The sequence below is a fragment of the Podarcis erhardii genome, assembly GCF_964252035.2.
Source record: "Podarcis erhardii genome assembly, chromosome: 1".
NCBI lineage: Eukaryota > Metazoa > Chordata > Lepidosauria > Squamata > Lacertidae > Podarcis > Podarcis erhardii.
This window is the reverse complement of record NC_138497.1, coordinates 120,054,797-120,079,241: the sequence shown is the minus strand read 5'-3', so window position 1 is coordinate 120,079,241 and position 24,445 is coordinate 120,054,797. Positions and strand designations below refer to the sequence as shown.

General features: G+C 45.0%; 1 protein-coding gene across 1 annotated transcript; it reads left to right on the top strand.

Annotated features, from left to right (window-relative positions):
* Positions 1-1,488: 1,488 nt before the first annotated feature.
* On the top strand, positions 1,489-24,352 carry GORASP2 (golgi reassembly stacking protein 2). The gene is made up of 10 exons (XM_081841613.1): positions 1,489-1,776; positions 11,395-11,475; positions 12,989-13,192; positions 14,508-14,594; positions 14,975-15,105; positions 16,793-16,925; positions 17,177-17,297; positions 17,838-17,915; positions 20,117-20,227; positions 23,230-24,352. The coding sequence occupies exons 1-10, from the start codon at positions 1,714-1,716 to the stop codon at positions 23,589-23,591; spliced, it is 1,371 nt and encodes a 456-aa protein (XP_081697739.1). The 5' UTR covers positions 1,489-1,713; the 3' UTR covers positions 23,592-24,352.
* Positions 24,353-24,445: the final 93 nt, after the last annotated feature.

Below are 24,445 nucleotides of genomic sequence, written 5' to 3'. Positions count from 1 at the left end.
CCGCTTTTTTGAGGATCAGCTCAAAGTTGTGCAGCTTCTTTTGCAAAGGGAAAAAATCCTGTTTTTATGGGGTTCAACTCACAGTTCTGCAGCTTCTTCAGGAAAGGGAGCCATTTCTACAGTTTCCAGACAGCTAATCCAATCAGCCACTCACATGTCGCTGGGGAAACAAATGGCCTCTGTCTGCAGAACATTCAAAAATGGAGGTCTGGACAAGGGCCTGGGGCTGGAAAGGGAGCCAGCGATCGACCACACATTCACTCCATAAGACGCACAGACATTTCCCCTTACTTTTTAGGGGGGGGGTGCGTCTTATGGAGCAAAAAATACGGTAATCTAATCACCAAACCTTAGTTACGGTTGCCACAATGGACTGCCTGGTGCCATGTGTGAGAGTGTTTAGTGGAATTATTATTATTATTATTCATTTCATTTCTATACCGCTTTCTATTTTAAAGATCAAATCCCAAAGCAGTTTATGCGGGAGATGCCATGACCCTATTTCAAATCCTTCTCTAAGTGACGTTTTGCTTTCCCCTGCCGCCAGCCTGGCATCCAGAGATCTCCACATGGTCGCAATTGGACCTGCGCAGGTCACAAAATGCACCTGGGAGATTTCTAACACTGGGTTTATGACGATCAGGTCTGTGACATGGCTTTTATTGGGATCTTAAAGTGAGCTTTGTGAAGTTCTTGAAGGAGGGACCTCGTGGCTAGACCCTGCACGCTTCATTGGTGGCTAAGCAACCCTTTTTACAGCACTGGAAGGCACGAACAGCATTTACAGGAGGAGTCTGGTAGATTTCCTGTCTTGCAGCAGATGAAAAGGTTACTTTTCTGGGGTCTGGCACCCCTGGCTGGAGCGATTTGCATAATACGGTCCCTGCCAGAGCCTTCCCGCGCCTACCTGACCACGTCTCCCCATTTCTCCTTTTCTATTCGTGGCTTTGATTTTGCCTGATTTTGCAGCAATGGTGTTGTGCATTGCCCTGCTTTGGTAACCAACGTTTCTTCCCTTCTCCCCACCCCCTTTATCCGTGTCCCTTGTTCCGTTATGGAAAATCTGAAAATCCAAATAATAATCATCATCATCCCACATACAAAGCCCCAAACAAAAGTCACGGGAATAATCGAAAAGAAGCGATCCTAGTTATGGTCCATTAGTAGTCCCAGCCAACAGCGGCGGAAGCAGCAGCAACTACGGTAACCGCGCCGCTCCACGGCATTTTACGGTAAGAACCCCTTTCCGGCGAGCGAAGCGACGTCGCAGCTGTCGAGAATTGCGTCCCTCGCGGGGATCCGTAGAAACGGCCCCTTTTATTGAATTCCTCTTCCGGTTGACTTCCCATAAGCAACCGCGGGGCCGAGACGGGTGAGCCGTCTTCCTTCCTGCCCTGCTGGTGTGCATAGGTGCCTCTGTGTGTGAAAGAGAGAGCGCGCTTGCGCCCAGCAGGTGGCGCTGTGGCGGGAGCGGCCGCAGCGGCGCCTCCTCTCTGTGTGTGCCCTTTTTCTCCTTCCCCCCACCCTCAGCCAACTGCGCACCCGGCGGCCCCGGCCCGACGGAGTGCCACGTCCTTAATACTGTGACGGTGGCGGCGAAGAGGAGGAGGAGGAGGAGCCGGGCGAGGGCGTGTGTGCTGAGAACAACCGCCCCCTCCCCGCTCCAGCCGCCGCCGCCGCCGCCGCTCCCTCAGCGTCCTCCGGGCCTGAGCCATGGGCTCCTCTCAGAGCGTGGAGATCCCCGGCGGGGGCACCGAGGGCTACCACGTCCTGCGAGTAAGAGAAGGCGCTGGGCGTGCAAGGGGAGGGGGGGAGAAAAGGCGTGTACGTGGGAATGCGGGCGGGCGGGGGAGGCGTGTACGTGGGAATGCGCGCAGGAGGAAGACACCCGGGGCTGGGGGGGGGGGTGGGCTGGGCTTCGGCCTGGCTGGCTGGCTGGCTGGCTGGGAACGGGGCGACAGAGGAGGATATAATAGGACAGACTCGTAAGAGTTGGGAAAGGGGGATCCGAGGGTCATCTAGTCCACCCCTCTACAGTGCAGGAATCGTGGCCACCACAGCCGATCGTCTCCTTGTGCCCTCCAGGGTTAGACACACAGAGGAAGAAAAATGGCTTTCCCGCCACCGCCGCACCAGCCCGGCCCTCTGCAAAGCTGATCCTTTCTCCACTTTGCCTTTCCAGAACAGGGTGTGGGGTTTTTTGCGGGGGGGGGGGGAGCTGCCCTCCTTTAAACTTGGAAGAGAGGGGCACCCTGAGCCCGGTCTTGGCTGGGGAGGGCGGGGTATCAATAAAATATTATTATTATTATTATTATTATTATTATTATTATTTGGTTGGGCTGCGTGGTCGAGTACGTGCTGTTGGGGAGAGAAGGGGGTTTGGGTGGGTTGAAACGTTGTCGCTGTTGCTGTGTTTACAGTGGTACCTCGGGTTACGCTCCAGGTTACAGACGCTTCAGGTTACACTCTCCGCTAACACAGAAATAGTACCTCGGGTTAAGAACTTTGCTTCAGGATGAGAACAGAAATCATGCTCTGGCAGCACGGTGGCGGCGACAGGCCCCATTAGCTAAAGTGGTGCTTCAGGTTAAGAACAGTTTCAGGTTAAGAACAGACCTCCGGAACGAATTAAGTTCTTAACCCGAGGTACCACTGTATTATACCTTCAGTCCTAAGAAGCTGGTAAGTGGTTCTCTCCCTGCCTCCCTCCATAGCTGTCAACTTTTCCCTTTTTTTAAGGGACTTTCCCTTATTACAAATAGGATTCCTCGCAAGAAAAGGGAAAAGTTGACAGCTATGCCTCCTTCCCTCGGTTTCTTCTCACAACAACCCTGCAAGGTTGGCTAAGGCAGGGAGATAGAGGACTGGCCCACCGAGGTCACTCCGGTGAGCTTCATGGCAGAGGAGAGGTTTTGAACCCTGGTCTTCCAGGCCTTAGTTGGACACTCTGTGCATGCTACCCCACATTGGTGCTTTGAGGGAACCGCATGGGTAAAGAACTTGCAAGCAGGATTTTATCAATTACATTGATGATTCTCTTGGAGAGAATCTCCTGCCAGCCTTCTGCACCTCTGTAACTATTGGGGCACAGTCACTTTGAACAGTGACCACCAGTCTGCTCCTATATAGCCTTTTTCAGAAGCAGGTCGCGCTGCTTGTTGAGTACATTTTGGATTGGGAGTGTAATGGCGTGCTATCTCCCACACCATTTCTATTTATATACTTAAATAGTCCAGAGTTTTCTTAGCCCACCTTTGATATGCTGCTTCTGTCTAGCCTTGGTCCCTATTTTGATTGTGCTACTCATGCATTCTGTTTTACTGCATAGTCTACATGTCGGGTATCTTTATTTCCATCACTTGAGTAACTTCACGGTGTCGTTCAATGATTATACAGTGGTACCTCGGGTTAGGTACTTAATTCGTTCCAGAGGTCCGTTCTTAACATGAAACCTGACTTGGACCTGAACGAGACAAGCACAAAATCTCTTGGACCCATGCTTTCTAGCCACAGAACAAGAAGTGTGGGGAAGCCATTAGTCTTGCAGCAAAAAACAAAAACCCTAGAAAGGGTATTGTGGCACCTTAACAACTAACACTTTTAAAAATGATATAAGAAGCATTTTTGGGTTACAGCCAACTTTATTACCTGCATAAAGTGTCATCCTGAGTTTCAGGTGTATATATATGCTTGGGGTATGTTTAGTCATGTGCAAACACTGGTATGAAATAAGTGAAATGCAGAAAGTTCAAATGGTGATGATTATGTTATTAACCTTCAACAGTGGCCACTGTTAATAATGTAATTACCACTCTCTGTCCTTTCTACATAACATTTTGTTCTGATATCATTGCTTACATTCCCTCCAAACTGTGTGTGTATAGATATATATATATCTGTAACTCAAAAAATGCATCTGATGAAGTGGACTATAGTTCACAGACATTTATGCCATAATAGATTTGTTAGTCATTAAGGTGATACAAGTGAATATTCATCACTGAAGATTAAAAAGTTAATCCGCTTTCTTAGTTGTTTACTAATATGAAGACCTCAAATTCTCCCCTGTGAACATCATGAGTGTTCTTTTCATGAGTATAATGGAGAAGTTGCATCTTAATTTTTCTAAAATTGCATTTGTTCATAATAGAAAATCTTGCTTTATTTCCTGCACAAATAACGGTGTATTTGAAGATAAATATAATGTCCAGTTTTTAGTTCATTATCTTCAAGCTAACTATGAAAGTTGGAAATAGTGGCTGATTTCAGTATCAGAACTTTCACTCCATTGAAGCTTCTTTGTAGAGCTCATTTATCAAGTGTTTCATCTCAAGATGAATAACTTTACTAGATATCAGTTACTCATTTTTTACTGTGTGAGGAAGTATAAGAGAGATAAGGATCTTTTGTAAGATCTTTGCTACTTCATTGTTCTAGTCCAATGCAGACCAGGTAAGCTATAATCACATTGTTGATTGTGGACAATCCAGTTAACTTAAAAGCAACTCTCCCAGAAAAAGTTAATTGGTAGCACATGAATATAATTTATATAGCAATGTTGGTGTGCTGTATTCATAGCATTTTACCCTTGGTGCTTCAAAGCACACTCAAATATGACCAATGACTCTTTGATACTGTATTGTCCTGAGTCTTGAAGAAAAGCTGGAAGTGTGAAAAGGAATGTCACAGTGCTGCAGAAACTCATTTATTTTTATATTTGGAATAATCGCTTTCCACCTGAAGAAACCTATAGCTGTTAGCTATATGGGAAAGGTAAATGACCCCTGGACAGTTAAATCCAGTCAAAGGCGACCATAGGGTGTAGCGCTCATCTCGCTTTTCAGGCTGAGTGAACCAGCATTTGTCCACAGACAGATTTCCGGGTCATGTGGCCAGCATGATTAAACTGCTTCTGGCACAACAGAACACTGACAAAAGCCAGAGCACACAGAAACCCTTTTTATCTTCCCGCCGCAGCGGTACCTATTTATCTACTTGCACTGGTGTGCTTTTGAACTGTTAGGTTGGCAGAAGCTGGGTCAGAGCCACAGGAGCTCACCCCGTACCGCAGATTTGAACTTCTGGGCTTCCGATCAGCAGGCCCAAGAGGCTCAGGTGTTTAGACCACAGTCCCATCCGTGTCCCTTGTTAGCTATATGTGGTACAGGGAATGTAACTATTGAAATGTAGGCAGAAACAAAATTTAAAACAGCACCAATAAACCATAAATAAAGCATTCAAGCAACTCAGATGTGCGCTTCTGTTTGCCTGCTTTGATAGTTGTTTGACACTTTACAGCATCTCAAGGCCTGTCATTTTGTCGAAAGAAATTATGGCTCACCATTCATTGAGTCACATTTTGAAAGCTGCTTCTTAATTACTGATGTGATCTCCCCAACCAACATGTTCTTGCCTGACTTGTATGGTACTGTAGATAGTCACCAAAATAGTTTGCCACATAGTAAAGTTCTGTTTTGTAGAAGAGTAATACCTAGATTCTGTAGAAGAGTCTTATCCCAGCGTGTGTAGGTGTTCACAGTGTGTTTGTGAGCTAATGTGGTGTAGTGGATGGGGAACGACTAGGTTCATAGCGTTGCTTGAGATATGAGCAGGCCACTTTGGTTACTACCTAATGCATATCATCGCCTTCTTAGAATGAAGTGACAAGGGTCTCTTATAATTTGCCCTGGGGCCTTGAGATAGTAAGAAGTAATCTTAATGTGTTGTTTTAGCCCTAACGGCGGACGCTAATGGCTATAGTTCTATATTTAATTTCATCCTTTATAATGCATAATAATTTGAGGAATGTTATTGTTACACTATACTGTTGAAGGTGCTTCTGATGTTCATCTGATTTCTTTCATATAGACATATTGTCAGGGTTTCTGGGAGAAGTGAGGAGATGGCAGAGGAGACGGAAAGCGAGTGGGAGGAGGGAGAGAGAGACGAGGAAGAAGATGACGGAATTCGAAGGGAATCTATGAGCCTAAGCAGTGAGTCAGAGGATTCCCAAAAGGGAGCTAGCATGATCAGGCGAAAAGCAGGAGAAGAGAGAAGCTGTGAAAAGTCAGGGAAGGAGGGGAGAAAGCCCAGTGAAGCACAGACGCTGTCAGAGGGGTCTCAGCCGGAACGGAGTAAAGGGGGTGGAGTTGTCAGCCTCTCGGAGGGAGGAGGAACAGGAGAAAACAGAGAGAGGGGGTTGGAGCAAGGTGTTCAGCCGGAAAGGGTAGAGAGTGGAACAGGGGGCAGTATAGAGGACGAAGGAAAGGTCAAAAGCAACGTACGCGCGCCAAGTTCAAACATAGAGGCGCGCGGAAGTGGGGAAAGCTCAGAGGAGGAGCCCGGCCCCAAAGCCAGAAGGAGGGGGCAGGAGGCGGCAGAGGATTCAGCCTCAGGCGAATCCCGGAAAGAGAGAACCCAGGGGGGCAGAAAGACCCTGCGGAAAAGAAAGGAGAGGAAGAGGTGGTCTAGAGCCAGGCTATTAAGTTGGTGTGGAGGAGGGGAGGAGTCAGAGGGGGACTTCGGCGGTCTAACGTGACAGACGTACAGCCACAATGCTGAACTGTGAAAGAAGCAATTATCTTCAATAAACTTTTCCTGTAAGTAAACTACAACGGAGTAAGGTCTCTCGTGAGCTGGGACCCACCTGGGTGGCTGTGACACATATGTTGTTAAAATATTACATTTTGTTCTGGATGATAGCATTCTTTAATTATTTTCCCTCCAGCAAAGAGAAAGGGAGGAATTCAGTATTGCACTATTCACTGGCATAAGCATTTTTGCTTGCCATAACTCTCCTACCCCTGCACACTGTTCCAGGGGTTATCCAGACCCATAAATCTGCCAAGCCAGTGGGAACTGGGAGGGGAGAACCCCATTGCGCAAACGGAAGTTCTTGTTCAAGGCTTCCGCTGAGGGGACTTGTCAGGTGAATTCTTGCCTGCAATCTTGATGCATTACTGAACATTATTGAACGTGTTCTTGAACACCTTACTTGTTTTCTTTAAGACACCAAATCTGATTTTGTGTTTTATCGCATAAATTATCAGAAGTAACTTCTTAGCCCTGCTAGTTGTACATATTTCTACAATATGGTAAAAGGTAAAGGACCCCTGGACAGTTAAGTCCAGTCAAAAGCAACTATGGGGTTGCAGCACTCATACACCAGTACAAAGAGGTGTGTTGCAGGAAAGCTGCAAGGTGGCGCCATGTCTCTTGTGCTCTCGATTGTCAGCATCTCCCTGAGAGTAAGAAGTTGGACGTTCTCCCAACTGCTGCTTTCCAGCTCCAGATCTGGAGTGCTTTTGCTTAGAAATTGGCAGTAACTGAATAGACATTACCAAAGTTTCATAGACTGAAACATTAACAACACAGTAGATCCTGGAAGGCAATGTTAGTTTCTGCTTAAACAAGTGAGGTTCATACTTGGCAGTGAGGTTCCAGTTAGTGCCTGGGAATCAGCTGTAAGACATGGTCAGCACAGAAAGGGGAGGCTCATCCTTTACTGTTTCATGTTTGCGAAGCTGCTGAGTGAAGTTATGGATTAATATGGCATTAATGTGGTACCACCAGCTCAGCTCTTTGGAGAGGCTTCATTTCTTGCAGTGGCACTCTTCAAAGGAAATGTTACTGTAAAGTGGATGGATGGAGTTCAGCAGTTCTTACTCTTGTCATATCAGACTGAGCTCACTGCTCAGTTGCTCTGGAATCTCAGTCATGGCATTAACCAGGAGTACCAGGATGCTGGTGGCGCCATGGTCTAAACCACTGAGCCTAGGGCTTGCCAACCAGAAGATCGGTGGTTCAGATCCCCGCGACGGGGTGAGCTCCCGTTGTTCGATCCCAGCTCCTGCCAACCTAGCTGTTCGAAAGCACGTCAAAGTGCAAGTAGATAAATAGGTACCGCTCCGGCGGGAAGGTAAATGGCGTTTCCGTGCGCTGCTCTGGTTTCGCCAGAAGCATCTTAGTCATGCTGGCCACATGACCTGGAAAAACTGTCTGGGGACAAACATCAGCTCCCTCTGCCAGTAAAGAGAGATGAGCGCTGCAACCCCAAGAGTCATTCACGACTGGACTTACGGTAACTGTCAGGCGTCCTTTACCTTTTTACTCTTAATGAGTGATTTCCCACTTTTTGTCCCATAGACATCTAAAACAGGTATAACTGGGGTAAGCTGTTTGGAAGGCTGTTCCATCCATGCTTGCAGAATGTGTACCAGCTTCCTGCTGAGCAAGGAGCTGATTTTCAGAGAGAGCGTGTGTATGTTATACCTTTGATGCTTTTCTCTGGAGGTCCACAAAAGCCCGAACTTAAAACAAGTTTTTATTTGGCAAGCTAGGAATAAAACTTGTTAAACTTGGGAGGAACTGGAAGAAGTGGTTGCAGAATATTTACCGTATTTTTCACCCTATAGGACGCACATTTTCCACTCCAAAAATGAAGGGGGAATGTGTGTGCGTCCTATGGGGTGAATGCAGGCTTTCGCTGAAGCCTGGAGAGCGAGAGGGGTCGGTGTGCACCGAAGTCCCGCCCGGCTCCTGATGGCTGCACAGAGCTGCCTGCAGTCCCGGGCTCAGCGCACTTCTCCCCATCACCAGCCCCACAAGCTTGGGGGACAGCGGGGAGGCGGAGCGTGCCTTCCCGCTGTTCCCCGACCTGGTTCTTCCAGCCCCGCACCTGGGCGTCCTATGGGCCGGTGCGTCCTATGGGGCGCAAAATACGGTAGCTTGTATGCGATATTAAATTCCTGCATATACAGTCTTGTACACTATTGAAATATATGCATATCTGCACTTTGCAAATGGAATAGTGAAGCAACCAGAGGTCCTCATAAGACCTACTTGTGGTAGTTAAAAAGTGATGTGTATATTCTATATTGATTTTGCAATATTACTTAACAGCAGGGAAAAATAACGGCTTCAGGTTTCTTGCATGTAAAATAATTTTATGCTGAAGAGGTTTAGAAGAAGGACATTAATGCAAGTTTTTGTGTTGGTTTGGGTTTTTTTTTTTTTTTTTGCTTTTTCATCAGCTCTTCTGTTACAACTGGTCTAGAAAGGAATGGTTATAAAATAAGCTAAAACAATTGATTAGCTGTACTGGTGGGGCAGGGGATCACTGCTTAGTATAGGTGATTTATTTTCTTGTAACCATTGGATCAATTCACTTACAAAGCCTTTTCTCCTGAAAAAATAGATTGTTTCTGAAAGTGTTCATTGGAATCCTATAATATTTTAATATATTTTTAAAGCAATCTGACAATCAATTTTCATGGTACTAACTGAAGAATTGCCTTTACTGCAGATATTTTGTTGAAACACTTTATTACACTAAGCTTCCTGTGCACTACAAAAAAAAAAATCTCTCTTCAGCATTTTGCAGCTGATAAATGTTCTGGAAAATTCCTTTTAAAAGCTTTTTGAAGGTGGTAACTTGAGTCACTTGAACTGAACTCCAAATTCTCTCATTCTAGATGCATAGTAGTTAAAAACCCTAAAGCTCTAACACAGTCACATTGAAATTAATAGATCTGTTTCTTAAGAAAACATCTTTAAGACAGATATGTAAATAAATCCACTTTACCAGCTTGTCAGTTCTAACAGAATTTGTTGTGAAGATAGGCTTGAAAGTACTGTATGTCAGAAACAGCTGGAGAAATTTCAAAAGTCCAAGCAAACTTCCTAGTGGTTGGGGGATGTCATCATGCAGCCAGTATTAATGAAGCTACTTTTGAGTAATAGCAAGTAAACCAGCGAAGAAAGAAGAAGAAGAAGAAGAAGAAGAAGAAGAAGAAGAAGAAGAAGAAGAAGAAGTTGTTATTTATACCCTACTCTGGCTGGGTTTCCCCAAGCACTCTGGGTGGCTCCCAACAGAACATTAATAATAACAATACAGTGGTACTTCGGGTTACATACGCTTCAGGTTACATACGCTTCAGGTTACAGACTCTGCTAACCCAGAAATAGTGCTTCAGGTTAAGAACTTTGCTTCAGGATGAGAACAGAAATCGTGCTCCGGCGGTGCAACAGCAGCAGGAGGCCCCATTAGCCAAAATGGTGCTTCAGGTTAAGAACAGTTTCAGGTTAAGTACGGACCTCTGGAACAAATTAAGTACTTAACCCAAGGTACCACTGTAAAAGCGGTAAAAGATCAAACAATAAAAACTTCCCTAACCAGGGCTGCCTTCAGATGTCTTCTAAATGTCAGATAGTTGTTTATTTCCTTGACATCTGATGGGAGGGCGTTCCACAGGGCCACCACTTAGAAGGCCCTCTACCTGGTTCCCTGCCACCTTACTTCTCGCAATGAGGGAACCACCAGAAGGCCCTCAGCATTGGACTTCAGTGTCTGGGCTGAACGATGGGGGTGGAGATGCTCCTTCAGGTATACTGGTCTGAGGCCATTTAGGGCTTTAAAGGTCAGCACCAACACTTTGAAAGTAAGCTTTTGTCCATTTTTCTGGGAACATTTCGCTATCCCTATTAGATCCCTTTATTTTTCGATTGAGACTGTTCTCTGGGCAACACTTTGCCTGATCAGTCTAATTAAGGCCAGTATTTTTCTAGTCATGTCCCTTTAGCTGCTTCACTGAATTGTGAGATTGAAAAATAATCTACCTGGATTAGACTAACATGCAAGCCAGCCTTGTCCTGTCAAGCCAGCATACACTGTGGATTGGCAAAATGAATTTTTTGGGTCCATCTTTACTTTTAATTTTCCTACTTCCTGATCCTAGGAAGTTCTCTGAGATTGCCTTCCTTTGCTACAAACAGCTATTCAGATGAGGGAAGCTTGTTCTTTATTTTTAAAAGATTCTGTGGGGTGTAATGGATTCTACTGTTTGTAGTGTGGCACACAAAAAACCAACAGCCTTCTGTATTTTGTTTGCACTACTTTAATTTACAGTACTGTAACTTTTTGTCAGGGCCTGATGACAGAAGAGGCACGGCACAGGCTACGTTTCTTTAAAAGTTAATTAGAGCTGGTTTTCAAGGGCTGCCAATATCCCTGAGCAGCCATTACCAATTCTGGATTTACGAAGGTCGCTGTGACATTGGTGGCTTGAGAATAGGGAACCGTGCATTTTGGCCGGGCTTGGTAGTCAGCCATACTTTCTAACAAACAGTAGATATTGTTTCTAACAAAAAATAGATTTCTTGCTGCCTCCTCTGTTGAGATGAAGTATCCTTTAATACTGGGTGCCTGGGAAGAAGGGTTTGACATGAGAAAAAGTGGTGGGCTTTTACATTTGTAGTAACCTTACTGGTGGTTTTTTCCAGCAATCTAATGACTGTCTTATGGGTTCCCTGGCTGGAAATTTCAGGCTTTTTCCACTGGCTCTCAAACCTATTTAATTGTCTTCCTAATTTTTCTTGTAATGTTTGTTTTTGCAGGTGCAAGAAAATTCACCAGGGCATAGAGCTGGACTGGAGCAATTCTTTGATTTCATTGTTTCAATTAATGGTTCGAGACTGGTAAGTTAATTCCTGAATTAAAGTTGCTGTGGATTTTAGGCTTGTAGGGTGAATATCTGAGAACCAGAAATCAATTCTCTTAACTTTACAACCTGATAATATATATTTTATGTTTTTTGCTGGATTTAGTCCAGGGAGAACTCCTCGCAATAAAAAAAGGCCATGATCCACCTTAAAAGTATTTTTGAGTGAGGTTCAAATTATGTTAGCTATTTTAGGCTCTCCATGGCTTTCGAATTGGAGTAGCCAACAGAAGTGCATCACTCCAGGCATAAATCCATAACAATGGGTCATTGATGAAAGAAGATATTTTTTGTTCCTATGCTCCTGCCCTGGAACCTTTCTTATGATTATATCAGAACAGGCTTTCTCAAACTCGGCCCTCCAGATTTTTTTGACCTACAACTTGCATGATCCCTAGCTCCCAGGACCCAATGGTCAGGGATGATGGGCATTGTAGTCTCAAAACATCTGGAGGGCCGAGTTTGAGGAAGCCTGTATTAGAACAAAGTTGGGGTGTCTGATTGAAAGACAGTGGTTCTGTCTGGATTTTCCCCCTATGCCTTCTGGAGCGAAAGAGACAAGCAGAACTGAAGTATCCCAGTTTCATTTTCACTATACCAGTGAAAGTTGCAGGAAGAAGCAGGGAAGCTGAAATGAAGGATATTGGGAATAATTAGCAGCGAAGAATTTGTGCAGGTACAACAGATATGGACGATGAACTTGTGATATCTTACTTACTTTGCAACATTACCAGTATTACCGCTTCATCCCGCTTCCAGGAATGTTAAGTCAAGTATTTTTTTAATGGCACCAAATATTCAAATAGGACTTCTTTGTGCATATTGTATTATGTCTTTAATGTAAAGCATAACAAAACATACAAATCAAATAATAGCTGTCTTCAAAACTGAGAAAATTGATTGGCTCCACACTTAACTGCACTTAAATCCCTTTGAAATCATTGCAGCTAGAATCATGGCTTGTCCTTTCGAAGCCAATGGGACTCCATCTAATTTAGTCTAGATCCAACCCAATACTTTTGTCGCCAGAGTACAACTTTTGTGGCGATCTGCCTCATTCAAGCGCAGAGCATGAACTTGAGAATTTGAATTGACAAAATGTTAAGGGGGCCGATTGCAGTCCAAGAAGAAACCTTTTAATTAGAGGACTGAGTTCTTAAAATGCGGGAACTTAATACTTCTGCCACTAGAACCTTATGCGCTGGGAACTTGGGGTGGGGTACGTGACATGCTTGTGGCTCCAAGCCTTGTTTCTTGCCGTGCCACAGAGTTCCCCGGTTGCGCAGATGTCCCATCATTTTTCATGGCATTGAGCTAGACTCCACATTGCTGTCATGAGCAAGGATTCCAATAGCCGAACATGTTTTTTAAAAATCCTTTTTCCTCTCTATAATTTTCCAATCTGAAACTTTAAAGTGCTTATATGCCACTACAGCGAAGAATGTAATTGCAAAGGAACTCTGAAAACGATACCTATATGCCTTTCCTAGAACAAAGACAATGACACGCTCAAGGATCTGTTGAAAGCGAATGTGGAGAAGCCCGTGAAGATGCTCGTATACAGCAGCAAAACCCTGGAGCTGAGAGAGACATCGGTAACTCCCAGCAACCTCTGGGGTGGGCAAGGCCTACTGGGAGTCAGCATTCGTTTCTGCAGCTTTGACGGGGCCAACGAGAATGTGTGGCATGTGCTGGTAAGTAGAAGCAGGTAGAGGCTTTTCTACATCATGCTGCCATAGAGAAAGTCAGGCAAGAGGACATTCTTGGCTCAGTATTGTCTGCCTGGTAGCTCTGCAGGGAGTCTCTCCCGCTCCTACGTGGAGAGACCAGGGTTTGAACCCATGACCCTTGGCATGTAAAAGAATGTGTGTGCTTTACTACTGAACCATGGCTCTCTCTGTGGCTGAGTAGCAAACTTTGCTTTGCTTGCAAATCCTGCAAATCTGGATGCGCAGATGCTTCTAGTTCTAACGGGATTTACACGTTTTTAATAGCAAGTAGGATTGCTGTTGGAGCAGTCCAGAGGGAGTTTGCACAAGTCCTAGAGGAAGTTGGAGTGTCATGCAACTTCCATCCACTTAGCTCAACAGCTTTCTCTGAATTAGGCCCATTTCCTTGAATTATTTCTTCATTGAGTGAAATTATTGGTCGTCAAAGCCAGGAGGATTTTCATCCTTCGGTTTAATGCACATCCAGGTCAAGCAGACGGTATCTGAGCTGAAGTGAGGTTTCCATGTGCAGTTCTTGTGGGCAAAGACTGTGTGCAAGCAACCAATAACAATACAGTGGTACCTCGGGTTACATACGCTTCAGGTTACATACGCTTCAGGTTACAGACTCTGCTAACCCAGAAATAGTGCTTCAGGTTAAAAACTTTGCTTCAGGATGAGAACAGAAATCATGCTCTGGCGGCGCAGCGGCAGCAGGAGGCACCATTAACTAAAGTGGTCTTCAGGTTAAGAACAGTTTCAGGTTAAGAACGGACCTCCGGAACGAATTAAGTACTTAACCCGAGGTACCACTGTACATCATTTCAGCAAACCGAGTGTGCTGCCCATGTGTGGTTCCACATGCAGAGGTCTATGTGCATACGGCTTTCAGTTGCTGTCACGGTTCTGTATATTGTGGCAGCTTTTTATACCCTGCATGTGCCCATTTTTCTCGTTACTGCTAAGGACAGTGTAGTAAATCTTGTTGGATAGCTGGGTGAGCAGTGGCAACAGATCAGTGCCCAGAGCAGGTCTAGGATACAGTTTTAGTAAAATACATTTCAAACAGAGGGATTTCCCCCACACCTTTGCATGAACTGGAGAGCACCATTAACTTGTGAGCCAGAGGTTGCCCAGGGAGTTTGAAGGGAGAAAGGAAGACCCTCCCCCCCCCCCCAATAATCAGTCTGAAGTTTCGGTTTTCTTGTTTTTTAACCAAAGATTGGTGGTGCGTTTTGTACCTTTTACGACTTTAGTTTTAACTTCTACTGCTTCTCTCAATTTTATGTCTTGAAACCAGGAAGTTGAATCCAACTCACCTGCTGCTCTTGCAGGTCTCAGACCTCATAGTGACTACATCATTGGTGCAGACACTGTCATGAATGAGGTAAGTACATATTTCATTTATTAAAGAACCAGGGCGGGGGCTATTTTTAACTCGAAAGTCGTTCTGAGAATGGTTTCAGCATTGCCTTGTGTCCTGCAGTACAGATCTTTCCCTTTAAGTAGACATAAATAACTTGGGAATTCGAAATTTGCTCTTTCACTGTAATTGTGTGGAGCTGGCACAAACTCCCGAGGAGATTCTTTCTGCGGCTTTGCAACATTCCAGTCTCCATTTCTGCATAAACGGCAGGCTCAGTTCTCAACTTCGGAATCTAGAGCATTGCTTAGTGGGTTTAGAAGGGCCGTAGTAGACCTAAGATATTGAGGGCACTAGCTTATGTCAATGAAAAATAACCGTGTGTTTTTTTCCTCTCCTTCCAGTCCGAGGATTTATTCTCCCTTATTGAAACTCATGAAGGCAAACCATTAAAACTTTACGTATACAACACAGATACTGATAATTGTCGAGAAGTGGTCATTACCCCAAACTCGGCCTGGGGTGGAGAAGGAAGGTAAGCTGACTTAATAGAAAAATAATATTAAGCTTCTGGATTGTTTCCACGCTAAGTGAACACTTGTTGCATAGGTGTGCAGTTCTGTCCTCTGTTTGAGGTGGCAGAGCTCTGAGGCTCCCAACACCTTTTTCCCACAGCTGTCTGTATATAGACCAAGGTGTGCCATGACAATTGTGGGAGGAAAGAGCAGGTGCACGAATCTGCTGTATAGCAAAATTTCTCATAGGCTCCAGAATTTCTCCCTGGATTAATGTATAGAAACATGAGTGATTGAGGGGATACCCACGCCCTTCCATTTAGTAAACACTTATTAACACTTATTTCATGTACATTGAAGATAATGTAATAATAGGGATTCCGCCCCCCCCCCACATATTGGGTTAACAGATAGCTTGGCAATCGCTTGTGGTATCTGGATACTCTAGGATATCTAACTTGGGAAGGGGATTGTATATTGAGCCAAACGGAGACAAAATGGTAGAGCGATTTATAACTCTTGTAATTGTACAACGAGACGCGGGTGGCGCTGTGGGTTAAACCACAGAGCCTAAGACTTGCTGATCAGAAGGTCGGCGGTTCGAATCCCCACGACGGGGTGAGCTCCCGTTGCTCGGTCCCTGCTCCTACCAATCTAGCAGTTGGAAAGCACGTCAAAGTGCAAGTAGATAAATAGGTACCACTCCGGCGGGAAGGTAAACGGCGTTTCCGTGCACTGCTCTGGTTCACCAGAAGTGGCTTAGTCATGCTGGCCACATGACCCGGAAGCTGTACGCCGGCTCCCTTGGCCAATAAAGCGAGATGAGCGCTGCAACCCCAGAGTCGGCCATGACTGGACCTAGTGGTCAGGGGTCCCTTTTTAATTGTACAACAGCATTTCATATACAGTGGTACCTCGAGTTACAAACGCCTCAGGTTACAAATGCCTCAGGTTACAAACTCCGCTAACCTGGAAGAGTTACCTCGAGTTGAGAACTTTGCCCCAGGATGAGCACGGAAATCGTGTGCCGACGGCGCAGCGGCAGCAAGAGGCCCCATTAGCGAAAGCACGCCTCTAGTTAAGAACAGTTTCAGGTTAACCTCCAGAATGAATTAAGTTCGTAACTAGAGGTACCACTGTAATGGGTGTGTGCATGTGCTTCATTTCAATAATCTTGTCTCTCAGTTAATCATTGAATACATAGCTTGCGGACCTCAGTAAGTGCTTTCTTCCACAAGAAGCTACCCATTACAGATTTGCAATAGAGGTCCTCCTTCAGATTCCCCGTGTCATTTGAGATTAGGCAAGCAATGGCAAGAGATGGGGTGTCACCACTGAGAAGGCCTTGTCTATAGAAGGCTGTTCATCTGGCTCCTAGCTCAGGTCAAGAGCTGCTTTACATCCAGACATTCAGTTGCCATTAGTCATTCTTTTTAGTGTTAACAGTTTTTCGTATTGTTTTACCATCTTGTCTTTTATATGTCTCTTTGAGAATTTGGCTTGGAGCAGCAGCCACTGAACTAGCTATGGCTTGCAGTGGCAAACATACATCGTGCACTAGCTTCATAAATGAACTAGATGTACTTAGAGTTGAATCCTGGCAAAGCACCATGTATATTTCCAAAGCAGCAACTCTTTGGTAAAGGACCCAGGATAAAACACCTTGTTTTGTACTTTCTAATACCTTATATGTTTCTATTTTAAAAGCCTCGGTTGTGGCATTGGCTATGGTTACTTGCATCGAATACCAACGCGCCCTTTTGAAGAGGGAAAGAAGATTTCTCTTCCAGGACAGTTGTCTAGTTCACCTATTACCCCACTCAAAGATGGCTTTACAGAAGTGAGTTGCAGCGATTTATTTTATTTTTGTAACTTGCACTCCAGTCCTTAACAGATGTGTCCAGATTTCCATCCCTGCAGGAGCAGTGTAAAATGTGATACTGCAGAGACACAATTGCATGTCCCTTTCCAAGTATATACATTTGCTATTGCTCTCTTGAAGCTGAATCCTTACTGAGAGTTTTATGCTCTTGGGAATCCCACTAAAGCAGCAATTCTACAACATGGCGTCTTTTGTTTGTTTTTAATAAGGTTCAGCTGTCTTCGGTGAACCCTCCACCTTCATTACCACCTGGAACCACAGGAACCGAACAGGCTCTGGCTGGGCTTTCCATTAGCTCGACTCCTGCCGTCCCTAACGTGCTCAATACAGGTTTGTCTTTTTATGTCATTAGGATATTTCAGAATGAAAGAGCAAGCAGAGATGAGCTTAGTTTATTGTTCCAATTACTCAAGATCCGTGGGGTAAAAAGCAAAAACCCAAGGCCTCGCGAACCTTTGTGCCAAGACATTGCAAAGTGGGACATTCCTGGGGCTGTGGAATGGAACTGTTCTTCACGAAAGGTGGGATCCTGATTCCCGTAGGTGGAATTCAGTGAAAGAACAGGGAGCAATGTGCAGAAATCATGTAGGTCAGGCATAGGCAAACTCTGGCCCTCCAGATGTTTGGGACTACAATTCCCATCATCCCTGACCACTAGTCCTGTTAGCTAGGGATGATGGGAATTGTAGTCCCAAACATCTGGAGGGCCAGAGTTTGCCTATGCCTGATGTAGGTGATAGGAAAGTCCTCTGCTTGTAACCCCTGAGAGTTCTGAAGCAGATGATGCTAGACTGGATAGACAAATAGTTTTGTCTGGTATAATCTAGATGGCATCTGAAATGAAAGTTGGCCTTTTTTTTTTTTCTTTAGGTGTTCCTACAGTACCATTATTGCCTCCCCAGTCAGGTCAGACTCTTCCTCCAGTTAACCCAGCAGTAACTTTGCCAGGTAAGTGGTAACACAATGAAAATGAAGCAATCTTTTCAAGAGGCGCAAGTGTGTGGGTTTTTCCTTGTTCGGTGCATTAATACAACCTTCTCCAACCTGATGGAAATTGTCCACTGCAGGTAGGCAGAGGCTGTACTAGAACTTCAAACCGCAAGTGTATTGCCGTCACTAATTCTGCCAGTGCTCTAATTGGCAAATATAGATGGTTAAATTTGAGGTTATCTCCTCCCCCTCTACAATTGTAGTTTGAAATGTACGGGTTTTCACATCCATGGGCTAGAGGTATACTGATTCTAATTTAATGTCGGTGATGCGCACAATATTTCTAAAAAATCAGAGCAGTAACCCAATATATGATTTTAATTAAATGTATGTACTTTTGCATATTGCCACATTATAGGCACCTTTTTGAGGTGCTGGGAAATGCAAAATTATAATTTTAATAAGAGCCTGTTTTTAATAAATATGGCAATATTTGATTTGATTTTCAGAAATAGGAAAATAAATATTTTCATTTGATATTCATCAACATGCCAGAACCAGAATAACCAAAAAAATACGAAGGCCCTTAAGCACAGTCACACCACTTAATAGTGGCACCTACCGACTGATGAGGAAAAGCTTTAGCTGCTCCACCATTTAGGCCCAATTAAAAGTTGCTGTCTTACACGGGTCTGCAGTGAAGCGAGGCTTGTAAGAACACTTAACTGGCTTTTGAATGAAATGTTCCTGGTGCTCCTGCAATGTGTTTAAATTTTTGAATTCATAAAAAGATAAAATCTGTTGTTTAAAAACTCTAAAATACAGGGAATTGCACGAGGGGAGATGTTGCTACGGAGACCACATTGCCATCCATCAAGCTTTAGTTGGGAGTCAAAACTGTGTGGCTTGTACACCGTTAACCCTTGATTTTGTTTGTTGGCCTACGCACATAATTTTCCAACAGTCACAAAGGAAACTACCGTATTTTTCGCTCTATAAGACGCACCAGACCACAAGACACATGTAGTTTTTGGAAGAGGAGAACAAGAAAAAAAAATATTCTGAATCTCAGAAGCCAGAACAGCAAGAGGGATCACTGCGCAGTGAAAACAGCAATCCCTCTTGCTGTTCTGGCTTCTGGGATAGCTGCGCAGCCTGCATTCGCTCCATAAGACGCACACACATTTCCCCTTACTTTTTAGGAGGGGAAAAGTGAGTCTTATAGAGCAAAAAATACGGTACCTTCCCGACATGAGTTACAACAGTATGTATAACATTCACACAGACGTCATCCAGCAAAAAAAATTTGCCAGAATGCAGCTGTTGTAGACAGATTTGCACACTGCTTGTTAAGCTGATGCACAGATACACGTTGGCTTTTTATGTGCATCTGCAGCACCACATCTCCGTCAGATAGTCAAGGTTGTCAACTCGGACAGCACCAATTGCCTGTTCGCGAGAACCAGTGGGGAGGTCTTAGTATAGCCCCTCAAAGAAACACTCATCCCTTGAAGCAGCCATCTTTGTTGAGCTACCGTATTTTTCGCCCCATAGGACGCACTTTTCCCCCTCCAAAAATGAAGGGGAAATGTGTGTGCGTCCTATGGGGCGAATGCAGGCTTTCGCTGAAGCCTGGAGAGCGAGAGGCATCGGTGCGCACCAACCCCTCTCGCTCTCCAGGCTTCAGGAAGCTATCCGCAAGCCTTGCAAGCTCGGTGGGAGTTCCCGCGGGCTCACAAGGCTTGCGGGCAGCAGCCTGCAGCCCCGGCGAGTGTCCACAAGCCTTGCGCGCCCGGCGGGAGGTACTGCCGAGCGCGAGAGACTTGGGGCAGCAGCCTGCCGCCCGAAGCACGGAGAGCCCTCCGGAGGGCTCCCCGTGCTTCGGGCGAGTGTCCGCAAGCCTTGCGCGCCTGACGGGAGGTCCCGACGGGCGCGTGAAGCTTGGGGCGGCAGCCTGCAGCCTGAAGCACGTGGAGCCCTCCGGAGGGTACCCCGTGCTTCGGGCAGGTGTGCGCAAGGCTTGGGGCAGCAGCCGCGGCTGGGGGGGGGGGGAATAATTTTTTTTTATTCATTCCCCCCCCCCCAAAAGAAAACGCAAGCTCCGGGGACAGCTGGGTTTTTGCTCTGCCTTGAATCTGATTTGCCAAGCTTTTGAAATCTTAATGGCCATACTGTACCTGGTTACTCATTTCCCTTTCTCCTTCCCCATTCATTTTTAGGACTGATGCCATTACCCACTGGACTTCCCAACCTGGGTAATATCCCAAACCTTAACTTACCTGCCCCACACTTAATGCCTGGTCCTGGATTAGCAGACATAGGACATCCTGGTAAGTTTCTGCAGACTTGTTTATTGGCTTTTGATAAACCAAATCTTAACAAGTACGATACAGTTATGCAGTGCTTTCAGTGCAGCTAGTGAGCATAGCGTCGTGACATTTGGCAGGAAGACTGCCCACAGTTCTGCAAAGAGTTCAGAAAAAGCAGGATAATAAATACAGTAATAATAATAATTTTTTATTTATACCCCGCCCTTCCCAGTTCAGAAAACCGGGCTCAGGGCAGCTAACAGCAAATTTAAAACACTTAATTGATGCAACAAAAAACAGCATAAAATACAATATAAAATGTGAATAACAATAAATTCAGAATTCAAAAATCAATTTAGGGGGGAAATCCATCCAATAAACCTTAGATGATCACCAGGGCTAGCTGGCTAAATGAGTCCTATTTGGGCCAGCGAGGAGACCAGGGGAGAATTAGCTGTGGGATCCCAGAGCAGATAATCTTCGTAAAAAGGGGAGGGGGAGGGAAGGGAAGGGAATAAAAAAGGGCTAAGTTCAAATTGAAAGCCAGGCAGAATAGCTCTGTCTTACAGGTACTGCGGAAGAAAGTTAAATCCTGCAGGGCCCTGGTCTCATGGGACAGAGCATTCCACCAGGTCGGAGCCACCACTGAGAAGGCCCTGGCCCTGGTGGAGGATAATCTGACTTCCTTAGGGCCCAGGACCTTTAAACTATGATTATTCCTCTGCGGGGCAGACCAGGAGAGGCAGTCCTGACTACAGTTTATGCATCATGAGGTGCAGAGCTCAGCTTCCTGAAAAACTCAGGCTTCCTTTCTAAAACAAAGTTCAAGCTTCTAGTACATATGTTTGAAAGTGTGCATGCAATGCCTGCCAAAATCACAGAAAGACAGCAGGGTTGCTAAAAAAAAAGCAACCAGTGGGTTGGACACCACATCGCCCTCTAGCAAAACTAGACCTATTAATGGAAAATGGTTAAAATCGCTGTTTGATTTCTTTTCTTGTGTGCAGAGTATTCATGGCCCTGAACATAGCAGTGCTCTGAAATGGCGGTTTGGGAGAGGGGGAAAAAGCTGGAGCAAAAAAAAAAATGCATACAGACTTTACATGTTCGTGAATGTTAATATTGACCACTTGGGTTGGATTTGGACTCTAGGAAAGATCAAAAGTCACCATTCTCACCCTGTGCAATAAGCATATTATTGAAGGCAAGAATTGCACTGATTAAAAGGCTAACCTATTCAGGAAGCATATTTTAAAGAATAGAAACTGATGTTTAGTTGAATACAGTTTCTGTTGACATATAGCAGGCACCCCAAAACTTGGCCCTTCAGCTGTTTGGGGACTACAACTCCCATCATCCCTAGCTAACGTGGTCAGGGATGGTGGGAATTGCAGTCCCAAAACATCTGGAGGGCTGAGTTTGGAGGTGCCTGGCTGGGGAATGATAGAAAACAACCATACAGGTTTTTTTAAAAAAAATCTTCTAGAACTGGACTAGGTGTGACACTCTTGTGTATTGTGAATCATAACCAGTTAGGCCGCATTTACTGGAAATAGAGTATGACCTGTGCACTCTGTATTGTGCTGAAGCAGGAAAAAAAGAGTCAGTCTTGCTTTCTAGTCATTGTGCGAAAAGGAGAGTTGTGGACATGGAATGATAAACTGTTTGCACGTTACTCTACTTACGAGGGCTAGTGGTCGTTTGTTCACTTGCACCACATGAGCCGCAAAAGGGAATGTGAAATCTGTCTTTGGCGTAAAGTTGAAGCCTTCTCACACAAAGTATCTGTGTGCGGGGGGGAAAGCTGCTCTTCCATACGATGGCAGATTTTGACTACAGTTTATGCAGCATGGGGTTAAGAGATATGACCATCTCTGTATAGGATGGTAGATGTCTAGTTCAGTAAAAGGGCTAGGGGACCAAGCTGTGAAGCAAAAGAACCCCGCCCCAAAATTTCACATTGGCAGGTCGCCTCAATTAAGCCTGTTTTTTCTTGTGTGCATGGCATGCGCCACCTATCTCCAACATTGGGGATGATACCACATTGCTGTAAGGATTAATACTAGGCTGGGCAATGTCGGCTTTTCAGCATTGCAATGTACCACCAGCCCAACATCACAGTGTTGAAAAGCAGAGGGAGGAACAAGCTGCGAGGCGCCGGGGCGAAACTGCCTCAGCGGGAGCAGCGGCAATTTCACCATGGCGCCTCATGGGGCCAGGATTGATGTTGCTGATTCCTCCCACCGGGCGCGACCGCGTCCCTCTACTGCCAGCGCCCAGTGGGAGTTGCAGGCAAGCACACACACACACACCCGGTGAAGGCACCGTCACACTCTGGCTCCCAAACCGGCCTTGGGCGATGTGTCAATTACATCGCCCAGGCCTAATTACTACTAACATGTAAAGTGCTTTGAATGCTCTCGGCATGCAATATTCTTTTTAAATATGTTCTGCCATTTAGAATACAGTGGTACCTCAGGTTACATATGCTTCAGGTTACAGACTCCGCTAACCCAGAAATAGTACCTCGGGTTAAGAACTTTGCTTCAGGATGAGAACAGAAATCGTGCTTGGGCGGCGCGGCAGCAGCAGGAGGCCCCATTAGCTAAAGTGGTATCTCAGGTTAAGAACAGTTTAAGGTTAAGAACGGACCTCCAGAACAAATTAAGTACTTAACCCGAGGTACCACTGTACTTAAGAACGGACCTCCAGAACGAATTAAGTACAGTGGTACCTCGGGTTAAGTACTTAATTTGTTCTGGAGGTCCGTTCTTAACTTGAAACTGTTCTTAACCTGAGATACCACTTTAGCTAATGGGGCCTCCTGCTGCCGCTGTGCAATTTCTGTTCTCATCCTGAAGCAGAGTTCTTAACCTGAGGTACTATTTCTGGGTTAGCGGAGTCTGTAACCTGAGGTACCACTGTATCTGTTTCATAAACTAAGGGAGGAAATGCATATGCATATAATACCCTAGTGTAAAATGTGTGTTTGTGATCTGTTTTTTGCCTTTCCACATTCTTAGGTTTGCCACCGCTTCCTTCCTTGCCTTCCCTAAACCTTTCTGGAATCTCACCAGAATTTCTCGCGCAGTTTCCAATGGTGACTGAGGTGTCTACCCGGCCTGCAGATCTACTATCCTCCGCTCCTCAGATAGGGAGCTTACCTGTTAATCCGGGCACTACAGTAGGCGTGGAACAAATCTCCACATTTATCCTGGATACTCCTCCTCTTATTACTGCAACGACGGTGGCTACTACCACTCCTCCTCTCAGTGCTCCTGCTGCCATGGCGTCCGCTCCTGAAGACAGAGGGGATGGGTCATCCACATTCAATGAAAAACCAGCATCCTTGGTGACGGAGGCAGCTGTTTCTGAATCATCATAACTTCAAATGTTTAGTTGGATCAGGCTTGGTGTATTTATTCAGCTGTGGGATAAATATTAAAAGAAATGCAAACTACCATTAATTTCATGCTAGTTTGTATTTTGCAGTTAGGTTTCCTGTAAATATACTAAGGGTCTGGGGTTTTTACAGGGAGCTTGGTGTGGGGATGGGGAGATGGGAAGGAGGTGCTTCTATTTAAAACAAAACAAAACAAATTATCAAGGTAGAAGAATATGGAGACCTCAGCTGCCAAAAATTGAGGTATTTTTTAAAAAATCTAATCTGAATTCTGTAGGCCTCCTTGCTTCTCCCCCCTGCCTCCAAGTTTTGCTTCTGTAAAAAGGAAGAAGCAGTTCATGCTTGTGGCATTTGAGAACCATTATTCTTGTACTTTGCAAGAATTGTGAGAGGACAGAGGTCTTTTGTCCAGGTTGTACATTTTAGCTCTATAAAGTCCTTCGAACTAAAGCTGTTTATATTAAAAATGTCACAGAGTGCGACTTGTCAATTCAGCATCATTTTAAACCTGCCTGTACACAGACTTTCTGTTGAGCTTCTGCCAGCCCTTACCCCTTAACCTCCGCTGCTTTGCTTTATAAAGCCCACTGTCGAAAGGCGTTTTGAAGAAATCAGAAGGAAAATGCTCCCGTTAACATTGGACATAGCTCAAAGGGAGGAGGGGTGGAACTTTGACTTTTGTAAAAACAAAAAGAGTTGTATGGAGAGAGCTTACATAATGGCAATAAATTCTGAGAATTTTATCTTTTGACACGACAAGACCTTTTATTGCATTAGGACATAGGCAAACTATCTTTGGGGGTGAAGAAACATTTCACTATAGCTGGATTTAACTT

Excerpts from the sequence above, each read along its gene's own strand:
- GORASP2 (XM_081841613.1), top strand. The coding sequence starts at position 1,714 with ATGGGCTCCTCTCAGAGCGTGGAGATCCCCGGCGGGGGCACCGAGGGC. Across the intron at positions 13,193-14,507 it reads AGAATGTGTGGCATGTGCTG|GAAGTTGAATCCAACTCACC; the intron begins GTAAGTAGAAGC and ends TCTTGAAACCAG. Across the intron at positions 17,916-20,116 it reads CCCAGCAGTAACTTTGCCAG|GACTGATGCCATTACCCACT; the intron begins GTAAGTGGTAAC and ends ATTCATTTTTAG.